This window comes from Adiantum capillus-veneris, chromosome 28, assembly GCF_014529385.1.
Source record: "Adiantum capillus-veneris isolate H3 chromosome 28, ASM1452938v2, whole genome shotgun sequence".
Classification (NCBI taxonomy): domain Eukaryota; kingdom Viridiplantae; phylum Streptophyta; class Polypodiopsida; order Polypodiales; family Pteridaceae; genus Adiantum; species Adiantum capillus-veneris.
The window spans coordinates 111209136-111231616 of record NC_140958.1 but is presented as its reverse complement, the minus strand read 5'-3'; the positions used below and the strand labels follow the sequence as shown (position 1 = coordinate 111231616).

Here is a 22481-nt window from a genome sequence, read left to right as displayed (position 1 = left end):
ACATGCATTATATGTGGATGCATTTTGAGCATGTGCATCGAGTGGAAGGATGGTTGGCTATGTCAGCCCATGTCTATGATCCTTACATTTGAGAGCTTTTAACTTTGCATATGTGTGATTTTACAGTGGAGAATAGATATGCTCAGATCGAGTTTTAAAATATGGTCAACAAGATAGTCATAGAATTGGTATGTACATAAGTAGCCTCATAGACTTGCTGGAAGTTTGTTAGTCCTAACTTTTTTTGGTATTTTTGACGCATTTATAATTAACCGCTTTAAATGTACTTGTGTGACCTGGGATCTTGTTAGGGTCTCAACATGTAAGAGGCTTGAGATTTTGAAACCTCCACTGCTTTGTGGTAATTCTAGATGTACGACCCTTGTGTGTTGAGGTGAACGTCAAATCCAACATCCCATGATTATTTTCTTCAATATGCCTTGCGCTCGCATCAATTTGTCAAGGGTGTTGCTCATATTTGCTCGAAAAGTGGCAAGTGGCTTTGTTCGGTTTTCTTCGCTCGTTGATTGGAAAGACTCCTTGCTGCAAGAGTGGCCGCTTGATATAGAGGCTTGACTTGTCTCCAGGGTCTTCCACAGCTATGGGGGTTGGGTCACTGGTGTGTGAGAGCTGTGTCCCGCTAGACACATGTGGTGCATGCAGCACAAAAGTTGCATTAAATGACCCCTCGACCCCTGTATGCCCTACAAAGATTGCTTTGTTTCTTATTTTTTACAGCGCATGGAATGCAAGCGCTTATGCACTCTATGCCCTGCACGCACGCAGCGGGACGCGGCTCTGAGTTGTAATTTCAAAGTTGTAGGAACAAGGAGAAAAAAGTGATGAAATCACGAGGCCTACAAAATGACCATTAGGAGATGTACATAATTCAAAACAAGACACAGAGATAGAGAGTGGGGCCCTGTCGACCTTGGTGCCCATACGAGACTGGGGCTACCCGATCGCTGAGGGCTGTTGTGCTAGCAACACAACAGGCCATTGAGAGAGGGCACTACTGAGTAACTGAGGGCAAGCTGCACTAAGCAACTTTTTTTTGTTAATGAGCAAAGCAGCGTGGTACCCATTTTGTTTTGAAGGGAATCTCACCAAATCCCACTATTTTGCACTTTCCATCTAGATGAGAGAGGGGATAGAGAGGGTGGTTGGAGGATGTGAGAATAGGATGTGAGCGTAGGCAACATCTTGCATGTGGGCCGATGCAAGTGCTGACAACTGCCGAGGGTGGAGCTGGTGAGAGCTATGGGAGGGTGCTCCTCTCTCTCTCTCTCTCTCTCTCTCTCTCTCTCTCTCTCTCTCTCTCTCTCTCTCTCCCCCCCCCCCCCCCTATTTTGTGCGGGGGGGATGGGGCTACTCTGAGCCACTCTCTCTCTCTCTGTTTTTGTGTGTGTGTGTGTTATAGAATTGATATTTTATTATCTATTGCAGCTGACAGGTGTCAAAAGCATCAGCAGATAATGGATTATGCAGAAGGATATTACATTTTATGTATATTTGATTATTCAAGTGCTCTTTATGAGCTTTGGCCAATTATGACCGGCCGGCCAGTTTGTAATCACTTTGACCATTCAAGAAATCTATAAATGAAATACGTGCAAGAGGGAAATGGTCACTCTTGCACGGGGGGAGACTGCACCCAATGTCTGTGTATTCTTCTCCCCTCCTCTCTTCTCTCTCGCCGTGCTGGCGTAGCACTCCACTCTAGGAGGTGCGCCTGCACGCGCTCTCTTGCCCTCTCTCGCTCTTTGTCTCTCTCGTATTGTGTACGGCTCGGAGTATGTGCAATGATGTTTGCAAGGTATACAATTTTGTCGATTTATGGCTTGCTATGTGCTATTTTGATCGTATTTTGCAAGGCTCTCCGCGCTCCCGTTTGTAGCAGTGGTATCAGAGAGTAGGTCATCGCTCCTAGCAAGATATGGATTGTAGAAATGGTTTCTGTGACACATTCGGAGCTAAGTACTTTCCAATTAATTACTCATCTTGATTACCAATGATCTTCGTGGGCATCCATTCAGTAACTCATGTGTGTATTTTTCTTGGAATGCTGGAGCATGTTATGGAAAAGTTTGCATTTGAATAGTAGTTTTAATGTCATCGAAATTGTAAAGAGGCAGACAAGATCCCCTCTTCAAAAGCGTGAGAGAATGGGGACTCAATCAATGAATCAATAGAAGTAGCAGAAGAAATTTAGGAAAAATTGAGCATGACACAATCCTAAGTGTTCTTGAGAAATTTCAGGAGAAGTTGTCGTTGAGATTCAATTGTATAGGGAAACAATTTCAAGAGGTTAAAAAAAAACCCTAGTTGTCGTCCTGCAGACCGACCAACCCTGGCGTGCAGCCCAAAATAATGGCATCAAAAATTATTAGAATTATCAGAGAGAGAGGCTTCGAACAATAACGATGATTCAAATGAAGTGTGTGTGAAGGCACATAGAATGGTGATGATGGCCCGCGGACGTCGATGACATCTATGGATTAGTGTTGGCTTGCCACCCGACAAAGTCAATAACATGCAGATGTGTACTGTATTGCATGCATGAATGTTGCCGACATCCATTCACGCTGCAGCAACTACAATCTTGTCAGGCGCATGGTTCGTTTTGACTCCAAGTCCCCCAACCTCACACACACAACGTATTTCTCACTCTTCCTCATCAACAAATAGCTCTACACAGCCGTCCTGAACCATTGGATGCCGAAACTATAAGTCGCACTTAGCTTTCTCTCTATACCAACCACTAGCGATGATCATGCTGCAAACCCCTTGTCATACTGCACCACATCCCCGCCACCTTTCCCAACCCCACTACATAGCAGCCGCCACACAGTGGCAGATCTCTTTATCTCTCTCTCTCTCTCTCTCTCTCTCTCTCTCTCTCTCTCTCTCTCTCTCTCTCTCTCTCACATGCCGACCACAATTTAACTGTCCCTCTCTCTCTTGCACACACTGCGCCGCCAACGAACCTCATTTTTTCTCAGTAGCCGCCATGCAACTGTAACATTTAATGGCCTAAAATCTTATTTGGAGCGGAAATTAGCATGAACATAGTGGGCATTTCATTAGAATAGATTCCTAATGAGAATTACAAGAGTGCTTGGGTGGAGAGAGCAACAAAAAGCATAACACCTAGTTAGATAGCATCGACAATACTTTCAAAAGAGAGAGAGCAATTAAGCTATTGACAACAGTTGAGGACCGGATTTGCATGGAGCCGGTCCCCCCTCCAAAAGGCTTTGTATTATGGTTTCTCCCATCAAGAGAGACATTGTACAATACAATTCTTTGTGTTCCTTCAAGACTAGCTAGTGCAATGAAGATGGAAGCTTCATACACCAAGCAAAAACACTTAATCAAACACAACTTGAATTATCCCCGTTCTCAGACCCAAGACCTCACACACCTTCGAAGATGGTGAGAGCTAGCAGGGTATGAGAGTAGATTGAGAGGAAAAAGAAGTATCTTACGAGAAAGAAGTACATCTCCTCACATAATCACTCAAATTAGCATAGCTTAGCTTAGTAATTAGCTTGGTAGAGAAGATGAGCATGCATTGAAGCTTGGCTCTTGGTTGGATTTGCATCCACATGCCAAGAGGGTGTTGATGTAGGCTTCTATCTCACAAGCTTGGAGTAGGTGATGAGCTCTCCATTAAAGCTTGGGAGGAGATAGAGTGTTTTCCCTTCACACATGGTCAAGTGTGAGAGTGTGTGAGTGAATGCCAAGCAAAAATCAGCCCCCTCTCTCTCTTGGGCGAGCCCTAGCTGCTAAGTTAGGCTGGCTTTTTCCTCATTGGACCTCCCCAGGTCAAGCCAATAGGAATTAAGCAGCATAAGTGATAGCCTTCTGACATGTGTCCCCCTTTCCCCTTTTGTGAGAGCTTTAGATAATTAAATAATTAAACTAAACTCTCATTGGACCCCTTTGCCTCCTGGCCAATAGGAATCAGGCAAGCCATGGGGCTTCTGAATGCTCATTGGACCCCTTGGGAGACTGCCCAATAGTCTTCTAGGACACTTAATTCTTATTGGTTTCTTTTATTAAATGTTTTTAAATTAATTAAACTAGATTTACTCTAGCTTAATTCTCATTGGTCCACTTCAAGGGTCTTCCAATAGGAATTGGGCACACCTTGTGGGCATCTGGCCTAAGAAGCTGACATGTGTCCCTCATTCCCTTTGTGTAAAGGGAGCCTGTGTGTGTGTGTGTGGTTTTCTCTCTCATCCCCTAGCTTTGGGGCTCGCCCCCTCCCATGTAGGGATGCAGAAAGACTTTTTGGGTACACACTAAGCATCCAATTTTCCCTAAGGTTAACCTTTGGACACAACCTTTGAATTTTGGAACCTTAGCATTTTGGAAGTCTTAATGGGCTGAACCTTAGGGTCTTTTTAGCCCGTTGTTTCACATGGCTCTTTTGCAGATGGCCCCCCCTTTGGATCCCTATTTTCCCTCCTTTGGATCCCTACTGTGGCCGGTCTGCTAACTTAACCAATATTCTAGCTTTTTCTCCCTTGGCACTTCCCCACATTAAATGATCAGTTTAATATGAGAAAATCATTTAGGAGAATTAGATATTGATTATTATGACACAACCCAACATAAACATTGTCGGCATGGCGTCACCCACCCAGCAACCAGTGGCGCGCACTCACTCGACATGCAGCCAGCTCGCAACTGGTTGCTCCCAACTACCTTGCTCATGCTCTGCAGGTGACGCGACTGACCGCACATCAACGACCTCACTATTGCGCCTAGATGCAATAAGGAGCGGACCTCGACAGTTGCAACACGCACTCTCACACCCCTTGCATGGCGCTATGGCAACCACTACAGAAAAAGGGAAAAAAAAAGGAGCGACTGCCATTGACACCTACCAAAAGTGTCATCTCTCTCTCTCTCCCCCTCTCTTGTCTGTAGCCCACACCGTGCACAGGGCGGCTGCCCACTCTATCAACCCTCTCTCTCTCGTGTTGTGGTGAACAACCCTCCCTGGATCCCTCCTCACTCTTATGCTACCCCATATCCTGATCGTGCTCTCCATGCGTGGTTTGTGTGTGAACTCGAGACTCCTTCTTCATCCTGCGCTTCATTGACACCATGGAGGTCATCTGCTCCTTCGTTGCAGCGTTGACGTCCTAAAAGAAGGAGGCCCTGCCCCAACGAGTGTGGTCCAAGGTGACGGTGAGCGTCGGTGTAGTTCTTGGTACGCCGGCGTTTGGGGAGCAAGGGGCGGTGCAGGATCTTGAAGCACGTTGGCGCAGCCCCCGGCACAGCCTTGACTCCCTCTCCCGGATCAATTGCGATTTCTGTGTAAGCCACACACCCCTTCCTCCTTGCATGGCGTTACCTTCCTCTCGCATGTGGTGGCAGGTAATTAGCAAGTGCCATGAGAGAGGCAGTCTCCTCTTCGTGAAGAAGCCCAGGCAAGCCTCTGAGAGCCCCCCAACTTTGGTACTGGTGCTACCTCTTTTTTTTTCTTTTGGCATATAGAGATCGTGAAATTCACATGAGTAACATGTGCCCTGCTATTCGCAATGGATTGGACATACAGTGGCGCCATGTATCATGCAAGCACGAGATGCAACTCTCCATTATTACGCAAATGGCTGTCTCAGCAACTAAAGCGTAAATCTGTCTTTGGGACTCCAAATGCACAAGGACGCGCATCACAAGGGGGATAGAGCACACGTTCAGATAGCTTTCCGCACTACTATCGATTTGTACCAACTTGCTCTTCCCCTTGCACTAACACCCCAGAGTTGCTCACGACCTGCCACAAAACCCCCACTTATGGTAGTTTAAAGTTGTCTACTTTCTCCCTCTTGCCCCCACTTTCTCCCTCTCCCCTAGCCCAATCCTACTAACTATAGAGGCAGTACTGGACGCATTCACGACAATGCTGATGATAATTTTTAGCATGCAGATTTTAGGCTTTTGCCTTAGTCTCACACTTAACTTCGTTTTATTTTTATGCCCAGTTATTGTAATTAGCTCCATCGAGATTGTATTATATGTAATTTTGGCCTTTGAAGGTGTTTAGTGTAGCATTTTATTTCATTTACTTTCTCAGTCTCCCCCTCATCTAACCCCCCACGACAGTGGTAGAAGTACACGCTAACGAAGCTCTTCGACGATCTGTGCAATTCTTTCTCGGATAACATTTTTCTCTTAACAATCTTTCACTTTACTTCATTTTATTTTTGTACCTAGAGATTCACAAGGATATTAGCCGATTGGTCTCAATAGAAATTTTGAAGACTATTACTACCCGGGGCGGTCACTTTTTAGAATGTGTATGATATCACGTGAGTTAACCGGAGAGGATTATTAAAAGACCAAAATGTATAAAAATGTATACTTTTATGTATACATTAGAGGGGGTGGGGGTTTTTTAAATAGGCTCACACTGTAAGTATAGTATGTATATTGGGGTATTATTAATTACCTCTTGAATGCATGTGATATAGGGATCTTTTGATAAGTGACTGCCCCGAGTATTACTATAACAATTCATTTCTCCCTCTCTCTTTACCCCCCATTGTGTTTTGGTAATTGCAATCAATAGTGTTATTTTTTTATTTTTTATTTACAGTTATAAACTATATTGGTATCATAATCAAACAATTGAATTTATTATTATTATTATTTTAAATAGTAAATTAAAATACAGTATATAGAGAAAGAGATGATTATATACAGTTTTATATATTTGATGTTATTGGTTAGAACTTAGATAAGTATTATGTTTATATCGTTTATTAGTAGTTATGTAGTTGTTTATCATATATCTAGTAAAATATGCTTATTAATTCCAACTATGCTATTTTGAGCAAGTTGACAGTGCGACCCATCTATCCTGATTGTATTTTTTGCACACCATCCATGGCCATTACTTGTGACCACACAAACGCACCTACTGTATGAGTGTTTCATTAACACGCAAAGTGGCATCCATCCTTGTGCGATCCTTATTCTTCTATTCCAACTAATTACACATTTACTTCCCTTAATTTTGACTAACAAGGCTCTATCTCGTGTGGTTTGCATTATTTGACTTTCAAGGAATTATTTAGCCTAGTTTACGTAATTTGTACACGCTGCAGACTTTCATACTATGTACCTAGTACAAGTTTACAAGAGAAGCTTAAGTTTTTTTTTTGTCTTGTCAGGCATTTTCTTGATGCATATTCTCTTACATACTTTGACGTCTAACTGGAAATGTCTGATAGAGAAGCTACGGTTTTTTTTAAATTTGTTGGATCAATCTACTGTTTATAGTATGGCCTTTACATGATGTATGCTCATGATATCATGACTAGACGCTAGTATGCTCGTGATATCATAATTAAACACTAGTCAATGCCCTTTAACAATTATAACTAATAAATTTTACAATGTTAAGCGCTTTAGAGACTACAACTTGCGATATCAAGGGGACTGCTCCATTTATTCAAACAAAAACAATCGACAATATATTAATTCCATCTCACTTTCCAATCAATCCAATGCTAATCATTGTAAAGGACTTTTGCTAGTTACAGTTGTCTCCTATTTGTACCTCTCTTCCCACGCACAGACTAGTACATATTTCAGATGCAGTACATCATCCAGAGTTTAATGATTTACAGAGAGCAAACAAGTAAATTCTCTTCGCATTTTTTAAAATTTTTGATTTTCAAAAATCTACTCGAAAACACAAGTATAATCATACACTGATCGCACTCTCTCAACTTTTATATATGATACCCATAGTCCTACACATATCTACTAATACCCTTCCATAGAGAACAACACGGTTACATAAATTCAACATAGCTGGCTTACTTATCAGTTGATTACCATCGTTTTTTTGAAAGAAGGCATGGCTCTTTTACTTACATGCATTCTCTAACATGGTGCCAATACTTGTATGACATGAACTTGCTATTGCGATCATTTGACGTTGACCTATGCAGCTACTCACATGAGCCAAGTTGCCTTTAGTTAATGAATAGCAATTTGTCAAGACTTTATTACTCAACCTTACTCCAATGTGGTATGAACCAAGTAGTACATTTTTTATATTTTTATGCCTCGCCTAGTCCATTGGTCATAGACACACAGATTCGCCGATTTAGGCAGTGTGCAGATAGTCATCTTGGTGCAGATTCGCCGATTTAGGCAGCACAACAACAAACTACAGATTCACGCTTTTTGAAATTATATCAAATGCAGATTCGCCGATTTATGCAGCACGCTTTATTGGTGTAGACTCGCCGGATGAGGCAACACCAATCACAAAATCATGCTGCAGTGGTTGGCCACCACTGTAACTGGTATGATTTTGTTACTCAGGTACATAATGTAAGTGATTTTGGATTTGAACTTATATTGCGGAATTGGAATCGGATTGGGATTTGGTATCTGATGATTATTTTATCACGTCAATGTTTATGTGATGAGACTTGACATTATGAGATTGATGATGAGTGTGACCAATGATATTCTGATTCATCAGGATATGACATATACTGCTTATTCTAGTGGTATGGGACACTAGAATAGGTAGTATGTGGATGACGGCAGGCATAACCAATGTGTCTAATTTTATGGATTTTTCTTTTACTATTTGATATAGATTTCTAATCATTGTTTTTTACAAGTATTGTTTGCAGATTTTCATGTTCACAACTGAGGATAGTTGCTTTCTAACGGAGAGGTATGTTATAGAATTGATATTTTATTATCTATTGCAGTTGACAGGTGTCAAAAGCATCAGCAGATAATGGATTATGCAGAAGGATATTACATTTTATGTATATTTGATTATTCAAGTGCTCTTTATGAGCTTTGGCCAATTATGACCGGCCGGCCAGTTTGTAATCACTTTGACCATTCAAGAAATCTATAAATGAAATACGTGCAAGAGGGAAATGGTCACTCTTGCACGGGGGGAGATTGCCCTTTCCTCTCTTCTCTCTCGCCGTGCTGGCGTAGCACTCCACTCTAGGAGGTGCGCCTGCATGCGCTCTCTTGCCCTCTCCCGCTCTTTGTCTCTCTTGTATTGCGTACGGCTCGGAGTATGTGCAATGATGTTTGCCAGGTATACAATTTTGTCGATTTATGGCTTGCTATGTGCTATTTTGATCATATTTTGCAAGGCTCTCCGCGCTTCCGTTTGTAGCATGTGTGGACTGCACTGGCGACGAAACCCTTGCATGCAAAAGCAAGGCCAGGCACAGGCGGGCTCTGTGCTATGTAGTCTCTCTCTCTCTCTCTCTCTCTCTCTCTCTCTCTCTCTCTCTCTCTCTCTCTCCCCCCCCCCCCCCCCCCCCCCCCCATGAGTTGTTCAACATTTAAGGACAAGAAGGTGCAGCTTGGCTAGAAATGGAAATCACTGTTGGGCTACAGAAGCTGGAGAGTTGGATTCAACTGCATAGAGTTTGTAATGTTGACTTGTGGGTTTACGCCTTTCGGCAACGCGCTCTTATCGAACATATAAAGGGGCTGCATGCCTTATCGTCGTCATCATCCCTCCTCAATTCCAAGTCACTAGAGGGCTTGGTGAGAAGGCCAAAAATGAGGATGGCGCTTTCAAGACAGCCAAGCACCGCTAGGGGTTGAAGGGGCCTTACATGAGAGAATGACGCGAGAGACAGTGAGAACTAGATGATAGGGAATGCAACGGATGGCAGGAAGAGCAAGCAATGTCATTCTGCAGACCGGGACAGGGTTGGCAAGGCAGCAAGTGGGGTGCTACAGAGGAGGATAAGGAAGGCAATCCATCAAAGCCAGCAATGGTGGAACAGGCGGCCCAAGGGCTGGGATATCGTCGAGCATGGACTTCATTCTGAGGATGCTCTCGTGGAGAGTGACTGATCTTGATGGTGATTTCTTCCCTGCCCAGAAAACTCTCTGGAAAACTATTACGCCATCCTCTATGTACAACAGGCCATCATCAGCCCTCTATAGTGCTCTTCCCTTCTGAAGCTAGCCTACTCCATCCCACTCTCTCCTTTATGCTCTCAGCATCATCCCTCCGCCTTCATGTAGGTGTCTCCTTCCCTTCTAGTTCCTTGCAACTCGTCATCAGCCGGCTACTACTACCCCTGGCGACCCCAATCTTCATGCAGCTCTTGACCTCCTGTAACGAGGTAGTTTGGCTCCCAACCCCATGATGATCCCCAAGTTTGCACCACCGAGCAACTCACCCTTTGCCCTCGGCTTGGTTCAACCAAAGGCCCTCCCAATCGTTCTCTACCGGTTCCCCTTGGTAGTGCCCTGTGCTTCTATGCAAGCCCTTGGCAGCTCATTCTCCTCGACTCTGCAACCCATACTTCCTTTTTTCACTCACACTCCTCTCTCTCTCTCTCTCTCTCTCTCTCTCTCTCTCTCTCTCTCTCTCTCTGTAGCACAAAAACCACCTCTAAAGGCTAATCTAGTGCACACCTTAGAGCCTACACCAAGATTCTTATAAGGTTACAAGATTTTGGATGGAAGTTACTCTTACTTCAACCTCACCCCCCCAATTTTTTATATAAAAAAGACTCCACTACCCCCACTCCACCCCTCCCTAACCGTGCACCCTTTGGGCTTCCCTCTTTTGTTTTTGAGGTTGCACCCTTCTTTCTCTCTATCCTATAAATATGGAGGCTTGGTTGTCCATTTCAAGGTGACATTTTTTTCACAAACAAGCTGTCAAAAAAGAGAAATCTCACCACACCCTCTCACAACTCTGCTCAAATGGAATCTTCCTCTCAGGTTTGAAGCTTACCTTTGCTTTTGATTGTTCTTTTTTAGCTTGACATCTATGACATGTAGGATCATCCTATGACACCTGCCTTCCATTTTTTACTAACATTTTTATGTTTGTTTTGATGGTGATGGTGACAGGTAACAGGGTCTTCCTTTGGCTAAAACATTGCAATCTAGCTCAAGCTCCCAAAGTTTAAGCTTTTCTCTCTCTCCATTGTTTGTAAACAAGCATTTTTCATTATAACGGCTTCCAATAAGATATTTTTTTTAGCATTCCTGACCTCTGTGTTTTAATGGTTAACGTGGGGTCTTCATGTGGTAACTTCCTAGTAACCTACTCTCTCTCTCTCTCTCTCTCTCTCTCTCTCTCTCTGTGTCTCTGGTGGAGGATGCACAGAGCACATACCAAAAGGGGAGGATGCACAACCGACACACAAAAAAAGGGGAGGTGGTAGAGATGAGGAAATTGAGTGAAAGTTTGGCATCTCATTAGATTCCATGTACTGAAAATCGATCGAAATAGGTCTCCTCAATCTCAAAAAATTTCAATATCTTCATCATATTCACGATCACATTTTTATCATTGTCTTTACATGTTTCTATCTAGGGATTATTACCTCATTCAACCAATGAAAAGTTTACTTTTCATGATTCAATTTTGTTTGTCTAATGAGTGTTCTATCTGGCCCAACCAATTAAATAGGGAACACATCACTATTGTAGTGTGCACACAAATGGGACCAAAATGAGCTTGCCTCTTGCATCCGAGAGAAGCTCCTTATATTAACATGAGAGGTAGTTACAAGTGGGTTCACACTCGGGCCGTCCGGCCACACCACACCTCCCTCTTTAGGGAGAAAAAAGATGGACATCTTTTTTAGTTTTTGGACTCGACTCGACATGACTAAATGGACAACATCAGAATGCTTCATGTGGGGGGAGAGAGCTTAAAATAGACTGAACCCAACTTCAAGACTCATGGGGCTAAAAAAGACTTCATCATGCCGAACATCATCAAGGCATGGAATTCGTACATCTCGCTTGCGTATCGACACTACGTCGCTATCCCAATGTGAATGAGCAAGACGAGGAACACCTAACTGAGGACTGGGGGCTGCATCATAACGACAAGTATGTGATCTTTTTGTGACATCAACTCTGCCAAAAGGGGTTGGGTGTTAAAGGATTATTCAACAAAACTAGAGAGTGATGAACTGATGGGAAAAACTGACTATCACTAAAAACATAAAGAAAGGATGAACTGCATGGCTGCAACTTTGCATCATGACTATGGAAGTGGAAAGACCGGGCACCTCTGCAACCAAGATGCAACAACTCCCATGTCTTTGATTATGTTGGAACCAAGGACCTTTGAGAACCACTTGTAAACCAAGAGAACAAAATATCCCAAGAGGATGGGTTGCATAGAGTAAGTTGAGGGTAGGTTGTTGCAAGAAACACTCACAAAAATCCAAATGCATCAACATGCGTGCTAGTGCTTTGACCTGACTTTCTTGCATCTTTGCATAAAACTTCATTCTACTACTTTGTTCAAGAAGGCTTTTGGTAGAGGTTTGCATGACAGATTTGAAAACGCAAGTGTTACCCAAGTTCATCAAGCCTTTGACGGTGCAATTTCCCGCACCAGATTTGCTCTCTTTGGCACCATCGTGGCAATGGATGATAGAAAACTTGAGCTTGGAGACCTGGAAAGAGAGCTTATCTACATCAATGCCTTTTGCAAGGTGCCTGCACTTCTTCGTGGATGCATCGATGCTTACATGAGGGTCGCAAGCAGCATCTGCAAGGCTAGAAACACCCAACCCACCTCCGAGTTATAGACATCAGTGTGTGAAGGACAATGCTTTGGCGATGAGAATGGAGTTTTCACATGAACGTGCTTCCTCTTGCTTTTCTTGCCCGCCATGGAAATACACCGTCCACGGCACAAAATCAGCAAAAGAGAAGGGTTGATACACACCGTTAGGGATTGGTGCTTCACATACCAGCAAAGTGAAAGTGATCAGTAGGAGGAATCAGGGCTGGCGGCATGGGTGAGAGAGTAGGGGTCTATGAAAATATGCCACTTAGGCCTAGCTCTCTCTCTCTCTCTCTCTCTCTCTCTCTCTCTCTCTCTCTCTCTCTCTCTCTCTAGTGTCAAGCAGGAAAGCCATCGTTGCCCTAGAGATCCCCCAAGAAAACCAAGAAAGGGTTGTTAAAACTAACCCTTGCTCGTCAACTTCACCAATGTGGTGTGCACACAAATGGGATCAAAATGAGCTTGCCTCTTGCATCCGAGAGCAGCTCCTTATATTAACATGAGAGGTAGTTACAAGTGGGTTCACACATGCGTGCAACCATGATGGAGTGGTGAGGCGCAAACGCATCTTCCTTCTGGCCACACCACACTATGGCTTTAGCCCTTTGGGCAGGCCAAAAAAGAGTGGTTGGATCTCTCTCTCTCTCTCTCTCTCTCTCATGGTGCGCACATGAAGCGTTGAGCATGCCCGATCGATCAAAAAGGTACCTCCACCTCAGCAAGACCCACCACGCCCCTGCACTCAGCAAAACAACTAACGAACGTTGCCACCGCAATGAAGCCCCCCCCCTTCATCACGTTCATACAACGTTCACTGCGTTCTCATGGCGGGATGCATTCTGAACGTGCTGCAGGCCTGCAAAAGCTGCGCCACAGCTGAGGTGGAGCTCGCTAGTTCATGTTCCCTCCGAGCTTTGTTGTACAGCAGTACGTCACCTCTACCCCTTGCACAAACGGCCGCAGCCATGTGCGCAAAGCAACGGCCGGCGTAAGCACGATCATGGGGCCACCAATCGCAGCATGAACGCTTCATGTGCGCGTTACATCTCTCTCTCTCTCTCTCTCTCTCTCTCTCTCTCCTACGACGTTAAAACTCTCTTCTTCTTCTCCTTCTCTATCTCGGGCGGGCAGAGGCCGGACAGTGTGCAAGCGGCCACACCAGGTGGAAACGGAACCTTGGCTATGCTTTCCCCTCCGCCACAGAGGCAAGGCGGTGATGAGGCTACGCAGAGAAGTAGTTCTGGGCGAGAATCGACCGAAGAAATTCCAAACCCGTTCGCTTTCTGCGCAGTCTTGGTGAGCTCGCTCTTTCGACCTTTGGAGGAGAGTCTAAGATCGCCACGCGATAGTGCTGAGGTTTTATGGGCGCATGCATAAGATTTGGTAAGGAGTTGTTGTATTGAAGAGCACACACTTCGATCTTGCAGAATTTGAAGGGTGAAGCGGAAGAGCCGATTTGCAGAGATAAAAATATTGATCTGTGGGTGGTGAAGCTTAAGCGACGACGTTATCCCTTGTTTGTTGAAATTTAGGGTTACCATGCTCTGAGCACCCTCTTGTTGCGCAAGCACAAGAATATTCTGTCGCCATAATTTTTGCAGGTAGCGCAGATCAGCAGGCGATTGACAATATTACTTTAAACTTGCTTATTTGTGCTAAAGCGACAATGCCCAAGAGCCCTTGGTCATCCTGCTCCTCGCCTGGTCTTTCTCAAGAGGATGATGACAGCTTGTTAGCTGAGTACCTTGAGGCAGAAGTTTTAAGCTCCGAATCTGGCTTGTCAGACTATGGAGTGAGCCCCACGATACTCTTTTGTCAATGATAATTGTCTTTATAGCCTTCTCAGGGTTTTGTGTCAATTTTATCATGAACATTGCATGCGTGCATTGTCAATGAATGGCTTCCAAGTTCCAGCATACAAATGGTGCGTTGCCTGGGTGCATAGGGTTGTTGATGTTGATGCCATGATACTAACCTCATTGCTTATATCTGGGACTGCAGGATGAGGCACGCACACGGCCATCAAAAAGGCATCGTGTAGACAGAACATGGGAAGCTACGATTGATAGTGGCAATCTCAGCAGAATACCTTTGGAATTAATCCAGAATATTTTGAAATTTCTGTCATCTGAGGTAAAGAACTGAATCATTTATGAAACTTCTTGCATCCATTGAAAAGCTCTGGTGTTTATGATCAGTAGCCAGAACCAGCTATGTTTGCATTCTTTTAAATGATTTGGAGTCAGAACCAGTGCTTATGTTTTTTGAAATGAATGCATGTCCATAGTAGTCTTATGCCGGGTTCAGATGAGGGCGCCTGCAGGCCTCTCTGTTCCTGCTGCCTCCGCTGTCGTAGTTCACAAGGCAGAAGCTGCACGTGGGATTCTTGTTGTCAGGTGCCTATTGAACGCCTTGCAGGTCATGGCCATTGTCTGCCTTTTGCACTGAAAAACGAGCAGGCCACCTTCTTCTTGCTTTTTGGGTGTTGGGGGGGGGGGGGGGGGGGGGGGGGGGGGGGGGGGGGAGGCACTCACCTTTGTGGTGGATCCGGAAGGCGCATGTACTGTATGCTCCAATGGATTCTTGCTAACTGATCCCCACGTCCCCTCCACTCAATTTGCCGCCGGCTTGTTGCATAACCCACTTTTGAGCCTCGACTTTGGTCCTTTTAACAACGCAAGTCTTTTTTCTTGCTTGAACTGCTTTTCTGATTCCATTTATTGCTTATTTGTTGTGGCTGCTCAGGACCTTGTCACATGTGCTGTTGTCTGCCAGTTCCTGAGGAAAGTTGCGTCTGACGAGTCACTTTGGCGAAGATTGTGAGTGCATGTTCTTTACTTCCAATATTTTTTCTTTTGGCCAAATTTTTTCAAGAAAATGCTTTTGCTCACCAGCTGGGGGAACTGCTTAAGCTGTTTGTTGCAAAGTTCTTTCAAGTAAATGCTTCTTATTTCACAGTTTGCTCAGCAGCCAGTGGAATTGCTATTTACTCTTCTAACTTTCATCGTAGGGTTTTTCTATTTGGCTTTCTAAAACAAGCCTTGAAGAAGGGAGTTAGGCATATCTTTGATGTGAAGTATTGTCTGATTGCAATTTTCTTTGAGATTTTAGTTTGTAAAAGAGTCCTTTGATTGAGTATGATTTCATTTTGTTAAATTGTTTTAGATTCTAGAATGCGATTGTGACCCTTTATCTTGTTTTTTTGCATATCTGGGATTGGCTCATTTGGTTAAATTGTTTTAGAAAGCGAACGTGACCCTTTACCTTGTTTTTTTGGATATCTGGGATTGGTTCATTGTCCTTGGTGAATTCTTAGCCAGAGTGACTGTATATCCCAGCTAAGTTATGTAGTGATAAAAAGGTTTCTCTGTTTCTTCATGAAATCATCAAAAGGCTATTGTCATAGTGGTTATCACACTCTTGTAGGATCGGGTCAAATTTTGGAGCTCCCAGTTATCCAAATAAAAACCTTCTACCGAGACCAAGTGGTGCTTTTGGCCTTTTGCTGTGCAGTAAATAATTTTGTTTGTGGTAAGGGCGTATTGGCAGTTCTGTTTGCATGTAGAACTAAGTGCATGTTAACAGAACTTGAATCTTGCAGCAGCACTTTCCTTATAGGCCTTTTAAAACATTTATGGCTGTGTGTACTTGACTGAAGGTACTGCATGCGCTGGGGTTTGCCATCGACCGCTAAGCAAGGGACACGGCCAAGAGGCTGTGCATGGAAGCAGCTGTATTTTGAGGTCATTTTTCTTCTGCTGTTTCGTTGCAAAAGCTCATTTGGAAGGAAAAGAGTTCTGACACTATTGAGCATTTTAATGCAGCGTGACAAGTCGGACATGATTGAGTTTGTAAGGAATACTCCTGTCGAGTTCCGTGAATACTACATACAGATGCAAGCTGCAAAGCGGAGTCAAGCTCCACTACCTGCACAAGTAAGTGTACAGTTTATTTGTCTACTTTGCATAATTAATGCTACAAGTAGGCACTGGAGTCTGGAAGAATTATCAATCAAGTCGTTATTGGGTTTCATGCCTTTTGCATTATTGGTTATGGTCTGCAATGATTATGGCATTGAGACTATGGAAGGACAGAGCTAATCGTCCCTCAAGAAGTGGGAGAAAAGGATCAAACATGTTTCGTATTAGTAGCTTATCAATGGTGTTTTGCAAAGGGAGTGGGTTTAGCTGGCATACATGTTGATTTAGTACTTGAAGGTATTCGCACAGTTCTCTCTATATGATGTTTATATTAGTTATCATGGCAAGGTCTCCTCTACTTGATCGTATTGACATTCATGCATACATCAATCAACATCCTTTTTTGTCCTGCCAGTGGCAAAGGCCTTAGTGTTTGGGTGGATTTTCTAGCTTTGGAGATAAGGGAATGGTGGTTTTAGGTGGATACCTTCATATCATTGTTTGTTCTTAAATGCTAAATCTTGAGATTGAATAAACCAAGACCTTGTGCACTCATTTCTTGAAGCACTCTCTCTCTCTCTCTCTCTCTCTCTCTCTCTCTCTCTCTCTCTCTCGCGCGCGCTTACACACACACACACACACAAACACACATGCATGCACACATACAAATACACTTTTAGAAATATACTATTCATTGTTCATTAAACATCATGACTTTTCTTATGACAGTCCATCTAAAATTTTCTAGCGTTTCTTAAGCTAAATTCGTATACTTAAGCTTTCAAGTTTTAAGATGGCATCTTTTGTTGTAGATGCACTAAGCAGGCGCTTTCCGCAATGCAGATAAAGGACGACCTTATAATTCTGGACACTACGGTTGCAGAACAAATTACTTCCTGGAGGACTAGTCATGGCTTGCCTGATGTGTACCTCGGGGATCATGTGTGTTCAGGCAAGACATGCTCTTATTCACAGATTGGGGATGTGTTCTTGTGCGAAAAAACTGGCAGAGCCCATGGTAAGTTCTTAGTAAGCAAACTGTCATGCCTTTCTATTACTTACAGTGGTGTGCATGATGCTTTGGCTGGTGTTTATGAAGAATTGTGATATGGAGCTTTCGTAAGGTGGAGAGGGGAAAAGGACTCTCTTCGTTTTTCTGGCAGTTGTGTGTGCATGTGAGAGAGAGAGAGAGAGAGAGAGAGAGAGAGAGAGAGGGAGGAGAAGCAGCAGAAGAAGAAGAATTTTAACGTCGTAGGAAGCTATCCCAAGAGACCTTAAAGATCTATCCGACGAGGAGAATTGAACTCAAGACTTGTTATTCAAGAGGGAAATGGCATAACCAATCTACCACACTTGGGTGATATATATATATATATATATATATATATATATATATATATATAGAGAGAGAGAGAGAGAGAGAGAGAGAGAGAGAGAGAGAGAGAGAGAGAGAGAGAGAGAGAGAGAGAGAGTATTGGGCACTGACGGCGATAGTGGGGATGTCGTAGTTTAGTATTTAGTCAATTTATCAAGGATGGAGCTAATGATTATACTGTCTTATGCAAAGGTGAGATTCTTCTAGGTATGTATAAATTGTATTTACCTCTCAATGAGAGTGCTATTTTGGGGAGGATTAAATGTAGGCTCCTACTGGAAAAAAAGAGGCCCAATAGTTGAGGGGCTCAGAAAGGTTATCTAATTAAAATTGGAGTTACTTGAATGACAAGGTTGATTCGGTATCTTGTGATTTTAGATATGTATGTGATCACTTTATTTTATTTGTTTTTGGTTGTACATATTGTTTTGGGTGGTCATTGTGAGACCTTGTGTTGTTTCGCTTTACCTTTGAATGCTCATTTAGAAACTTGCATCTGTTTCAGACCCTCACCATCACGCTTGGGGGATGATTGTTTGCATCTTTCAGATGCGCCCCATCGTGTGGGTACCTCTGTACTGCACTGAATGCTATCATCTGCATCCTTCATTGATTCCATGTGTACGTTTTTAACTGGTTTGCTGGTCTATGGAAGCGACTTGCTTGAATAGTAGCATCCATTCTATGTGTTTATACTCACACTGGCTATATGTGCTTGTGTATGCTTCCAGAAGCATAATGGCCAAGGGTCATCAAAACATGCACACCAAACGTGAGTCCTACGTATACCAAGAGAGGCATATATGGCTTTGAATTGAATGGTTATTACTGTATGACGTATGTGGATACATTTTTTGCAGCTGTAAATAAGACGACTGCTGTTTTGACTTTTTGGTTCATTGACCCTCGTCATATACATCAAGGCTAATTGCACAGTATAACTCACTTTTTTTTTTCTTCACTTGGTACAAGTATGTGATGATACCTGCCGAGAGACGATGCTGGACCCTTCCAATGATCTACTTGTTTGCACAATATCGGGTAGGTGCTTTGATCGCTGGCTTTCAGCAGAAGAGGAAGAGGATGGTGTGGTAAGCTTTCGTGAACTTTCTGAAATTTAAATCTAAACGCATTCTTCTATGTGTCGATCAACATCAACACTACACAGCCTTGTTTGCTGTATTCAGGGTTATCAGCAGATGGAGAGTAATGCGGTTTTAGAAGAGGGGGAGGAACCATTCATGGGATCGGGCCGTCTGGGTATAGCCTTTGTGCAGTTTTGCTGTTGTATGGAGACTGTTGTGTTGCATGCGTGTTGCTAAATGTTTGGTCTGTCGCTTGGTATCACTGCAGGGCGAGCTTATTCTCTTGGCTACAATTGTGATGACGAAAAAGAGCTGGAGGCGGCTTTGAGGTGCTAATCAGTTTCTTGATCAATTTAAATGCCTGCCTGTGCCTCGTGGTTAACCTTCATTGACCTACTACGAACTGGCAGGGAGGTGATGTATCCAGGGTCAGGGTCGTTGAAGAGAGCGAAGTCGAAGTTACCGTGTTGCTGTTAAGAAAATTATATTAAGGAAATCATATATATGCACCTGTGCATGTTAGCTTCGAGACGTAATCTCCTTGGTTGATTGCCCGCCCTTCTGCTACGCAAGTATGAGCCATATAGTTCTGTTTTGAAGGCCCAGCCTGTTGTGTGGTTCAATTTGAGGTAATGCAATGATGGCCAACCACTTATTGAAAGCAAGGTTGTCAATGTGGGGGTACTTTGATGGCTCGGACCCCCTCAGGGAGTTCACTTGTAAATATATGAACAAAGTACGTGAGCTCAACAGAAGGGGGTTTTATAACCCCATTTTTTTCACATTTTTGACACGTAGAAGCATACACCAATCTAATGGAAGATGCACGATGCACAAATAGACGTATGTCGTCGAGGGTTTACTTCTTCGTGAGATGGTGCTTTTGTATCTTGCCAGCGTTTCTTTGGGTGTAGGGGAGACCTTGTGAAAAGAGTTTGTATCATATGTAGATGTAGATGTCCTCCCTATGTGATCTTTTAGAGACACTCCAGATAGAATAATATATCTCATTTTGTAAGTAGAGTATGCTTGGCAGTGGCATACATAGTGTTGTGCACTCATCTCGACCTCCTCTTGACAGAGTTTGCATATCTATTGCATTGGGTATCTGACTTGCTTTATCCTCGGTCTCTAGGAGGTGAGGCTAGTCTCGCTCTTTGTGAAAGAAATTCTTCATCTACCCACAGTGTATCCTATGCAGGTCTATCAAAGAACTTCTCTATTTCTGAGGGGTGTGTGTGTGTGTGTGTGTGTGTGTGTGTGTGTGTAGGGAATCCCTCTTGTTTCTGAATGGTGGTAACTGGTCTGTATCTAGTCGGTGCTCTGTGAGCAACCATGTCTGGAGTAGGATGCCTTGAAAGGTCTATCTATGGGTTAGGTCTTTGAATTGGTCCATAAGGTGGATGGTCTGAAACAATGTCTCCACCAATGTACTTAACAAAAGTAGGTAGGGCAATTTTGCTAAGTTTGTATATAAGCAAACCCAAGTTAGCACTAAATGGCAAAAGAGGCAGCAGGAGCTTCCTGCTCAACAAGCATCTTTTCAACAAGAACTCCCAAGCACCATCAACCTTGGCGTTTCTAACCTCCATTAGATAGCGTTTTTGGTCTCCATCAGCACCTTTCCCTAGCCTTGGCGATTTCAGCCCTGAGCATCGCCGACAGTCCCAAATTGCCTAGCGTTTCCATTAATGATCCAGATTTGCTAGCGTTTGTTATTTTCATCTTGAGCAAAGCGCGAACATTTATTCTGTTGCACCTAACATTGGTATCAGAGCTTTGGTAGTGTTGGACATGTTAATGTTGGGAGTAACTAGTGAATCAATTGGCCATGTCTTTGTATGGGTCTTTTGGAAGTGTGCCTGATGGAATCGTTTCTCTAGCATGGCTGAAGGTGCATACCGTTGTATTGACTTGGATTCATGGATGGGACCATATTGGGTGTTTATTCATTCTCCTCCAAGTTCCATGATTCCTCATCCCATCTACTAGCTTGGGTTGTGGAACTCTCTCCATGCTTCTTCACCATCGCCCCTCGTTGCCCCTCCATTGCTTCAACCTCTCGTTTCGCTCTAAATGGAGGGTGCTCGCATCTAACTTGATTCCGCCTCTTTTATGAACAAAAATAAACGTGTAACCCTTACTACATTGTTGCTATCATAATGCTCTACGTAACAACCATAGTAAAAGCAATCTCCAGATAGACAAGTGAAGAGCTTACAAGGTAGCTTGGCTCTTTTCAAAGTGTGGTCGATCATGGATGTGGTCATTCCAAGGTTCCTTATAAGGTTTGCAAAACTCTTTTAGCGGATGACGATGATGCAATCTTTATGGAGACTTAGAGTGAAGGTTATTTTATAGCGATAAGTTTAACCTTGTGTCCAATGTCGTGAATTTTCAAGTTAGTGACCTTGAATTGTGTAGGGGAGAGAGTATTGCGTATGATCATCTTGTTGACTCAACCATCATCGTACACCATGCTATGCCCATTTCAACGACGTTGACCAACAAGTTAGCGGCCTTGGCAATGTAAAGCCTGAATAGTGTAGGTGAGTGGGTTCCCTAATTCTACACAAATAGTACCTGCAATAGTCTTCTCTGGCATTCCTCTTGGCATTTGGATCTACCTAATATGTGCCCATACATTTTGGTGGTATGCCAAGAAATTTTAGATGTCAGATTAGCCTCCCTTGTAATTGTCAAAGTCTTCGTGTTGTCCACAAATTAACAATTAAACTTTTTTGATACTCGAGTGGGATTAGCCAAACATATCTTGATGAAGATTTTCACATAATCTTGTTTGAAGATTTTCACATAATCGAGGACAATTGCTTGCTTATGGGAAAGGAAAATTATTGAAGCCATTGTTATGATCAATCTTATCATGTGAAACATAGAGAAGAAGTGTTAATAGAGCTCCACTTTACCAAACAGTTTAGACGCTCAAGGTTAAAAGAAACTAATTTAGATATTATTGCATGTGCACAAAAAGTTCATAGTAGCAAAGACAGTACATGCCCACGATGTTCCCAAAGAAAAGTACTTTGACATCAGACTAACCAAGCTCTTCTGAAGCCGCAAGGAAGATGACATGGACTCACAATGCATTTTTTGGATTGTTTCAATGAAATGATGGCTAATATGGCTATAACTTGATAGATTTTTTTGGGTTTTATGGTAGATAAAGTGCAAGAAAATTGGAATCCAGTGTGCCATGTGTAAAGGGCATTGTGTTGGATGGCAAGGAGCATTCATGTCTTTTTTATTGAAAACAAAACGTGCATCAACACAACCAGTTATATAGTCACACCTTTGCAAGCAACTGGTAAAGAAACGTATAAGAAATGCAAACAAGCACAAACCAAGTAAGCAGCTGCAAGTTGAGACCCAATTGCTACAACAATGGTGACGGTAAGGTAGTTGCATGAATAAAAACTTTGCATACATGGATTCATGGCTAAGCTGGTGGGAGGTCCAGATTGCCCATTGGGGTAGCATCATGATCTAGCTTGAAATAGCATGGAGGG

General features: G+C 43.2%; 1 protein-coding gene across 1 annotated transcript; it reads left to right on the top strand.

Moving 5' to 3' along the window:
- Positions 1–13687: 13687 nt before the first annotated feature.
- LOC147421102 (F-box family protein) lies at positions 13688–19972 on the top strand. The gene is made up of 12 exons (XM_086504030.1): positions 13688–13870; positions 14002–14080; positions 14176–14366; positions 14576–14707; positions 15320–15393; positions 16233–16317; positions 16399–16509; positions 17338–17512; positions 18842–18960; positions 19057–19129; positions 19223–19283; positions 19365–19972. The coding sequence occupies exons 1-12, from the start codon at positions 13757–13759 to the stop codon at positions 19429–19431; spliced, it is 1281 nt and encodes a 426-aa protein (XP_086360156.1). The 5' UTR covers positions 13688–13756; the 3' UTR covers positions 19432–19972.
- The last annotated feature ends 2509 nt before the right edge of the window (positions 19973–22481 follow it).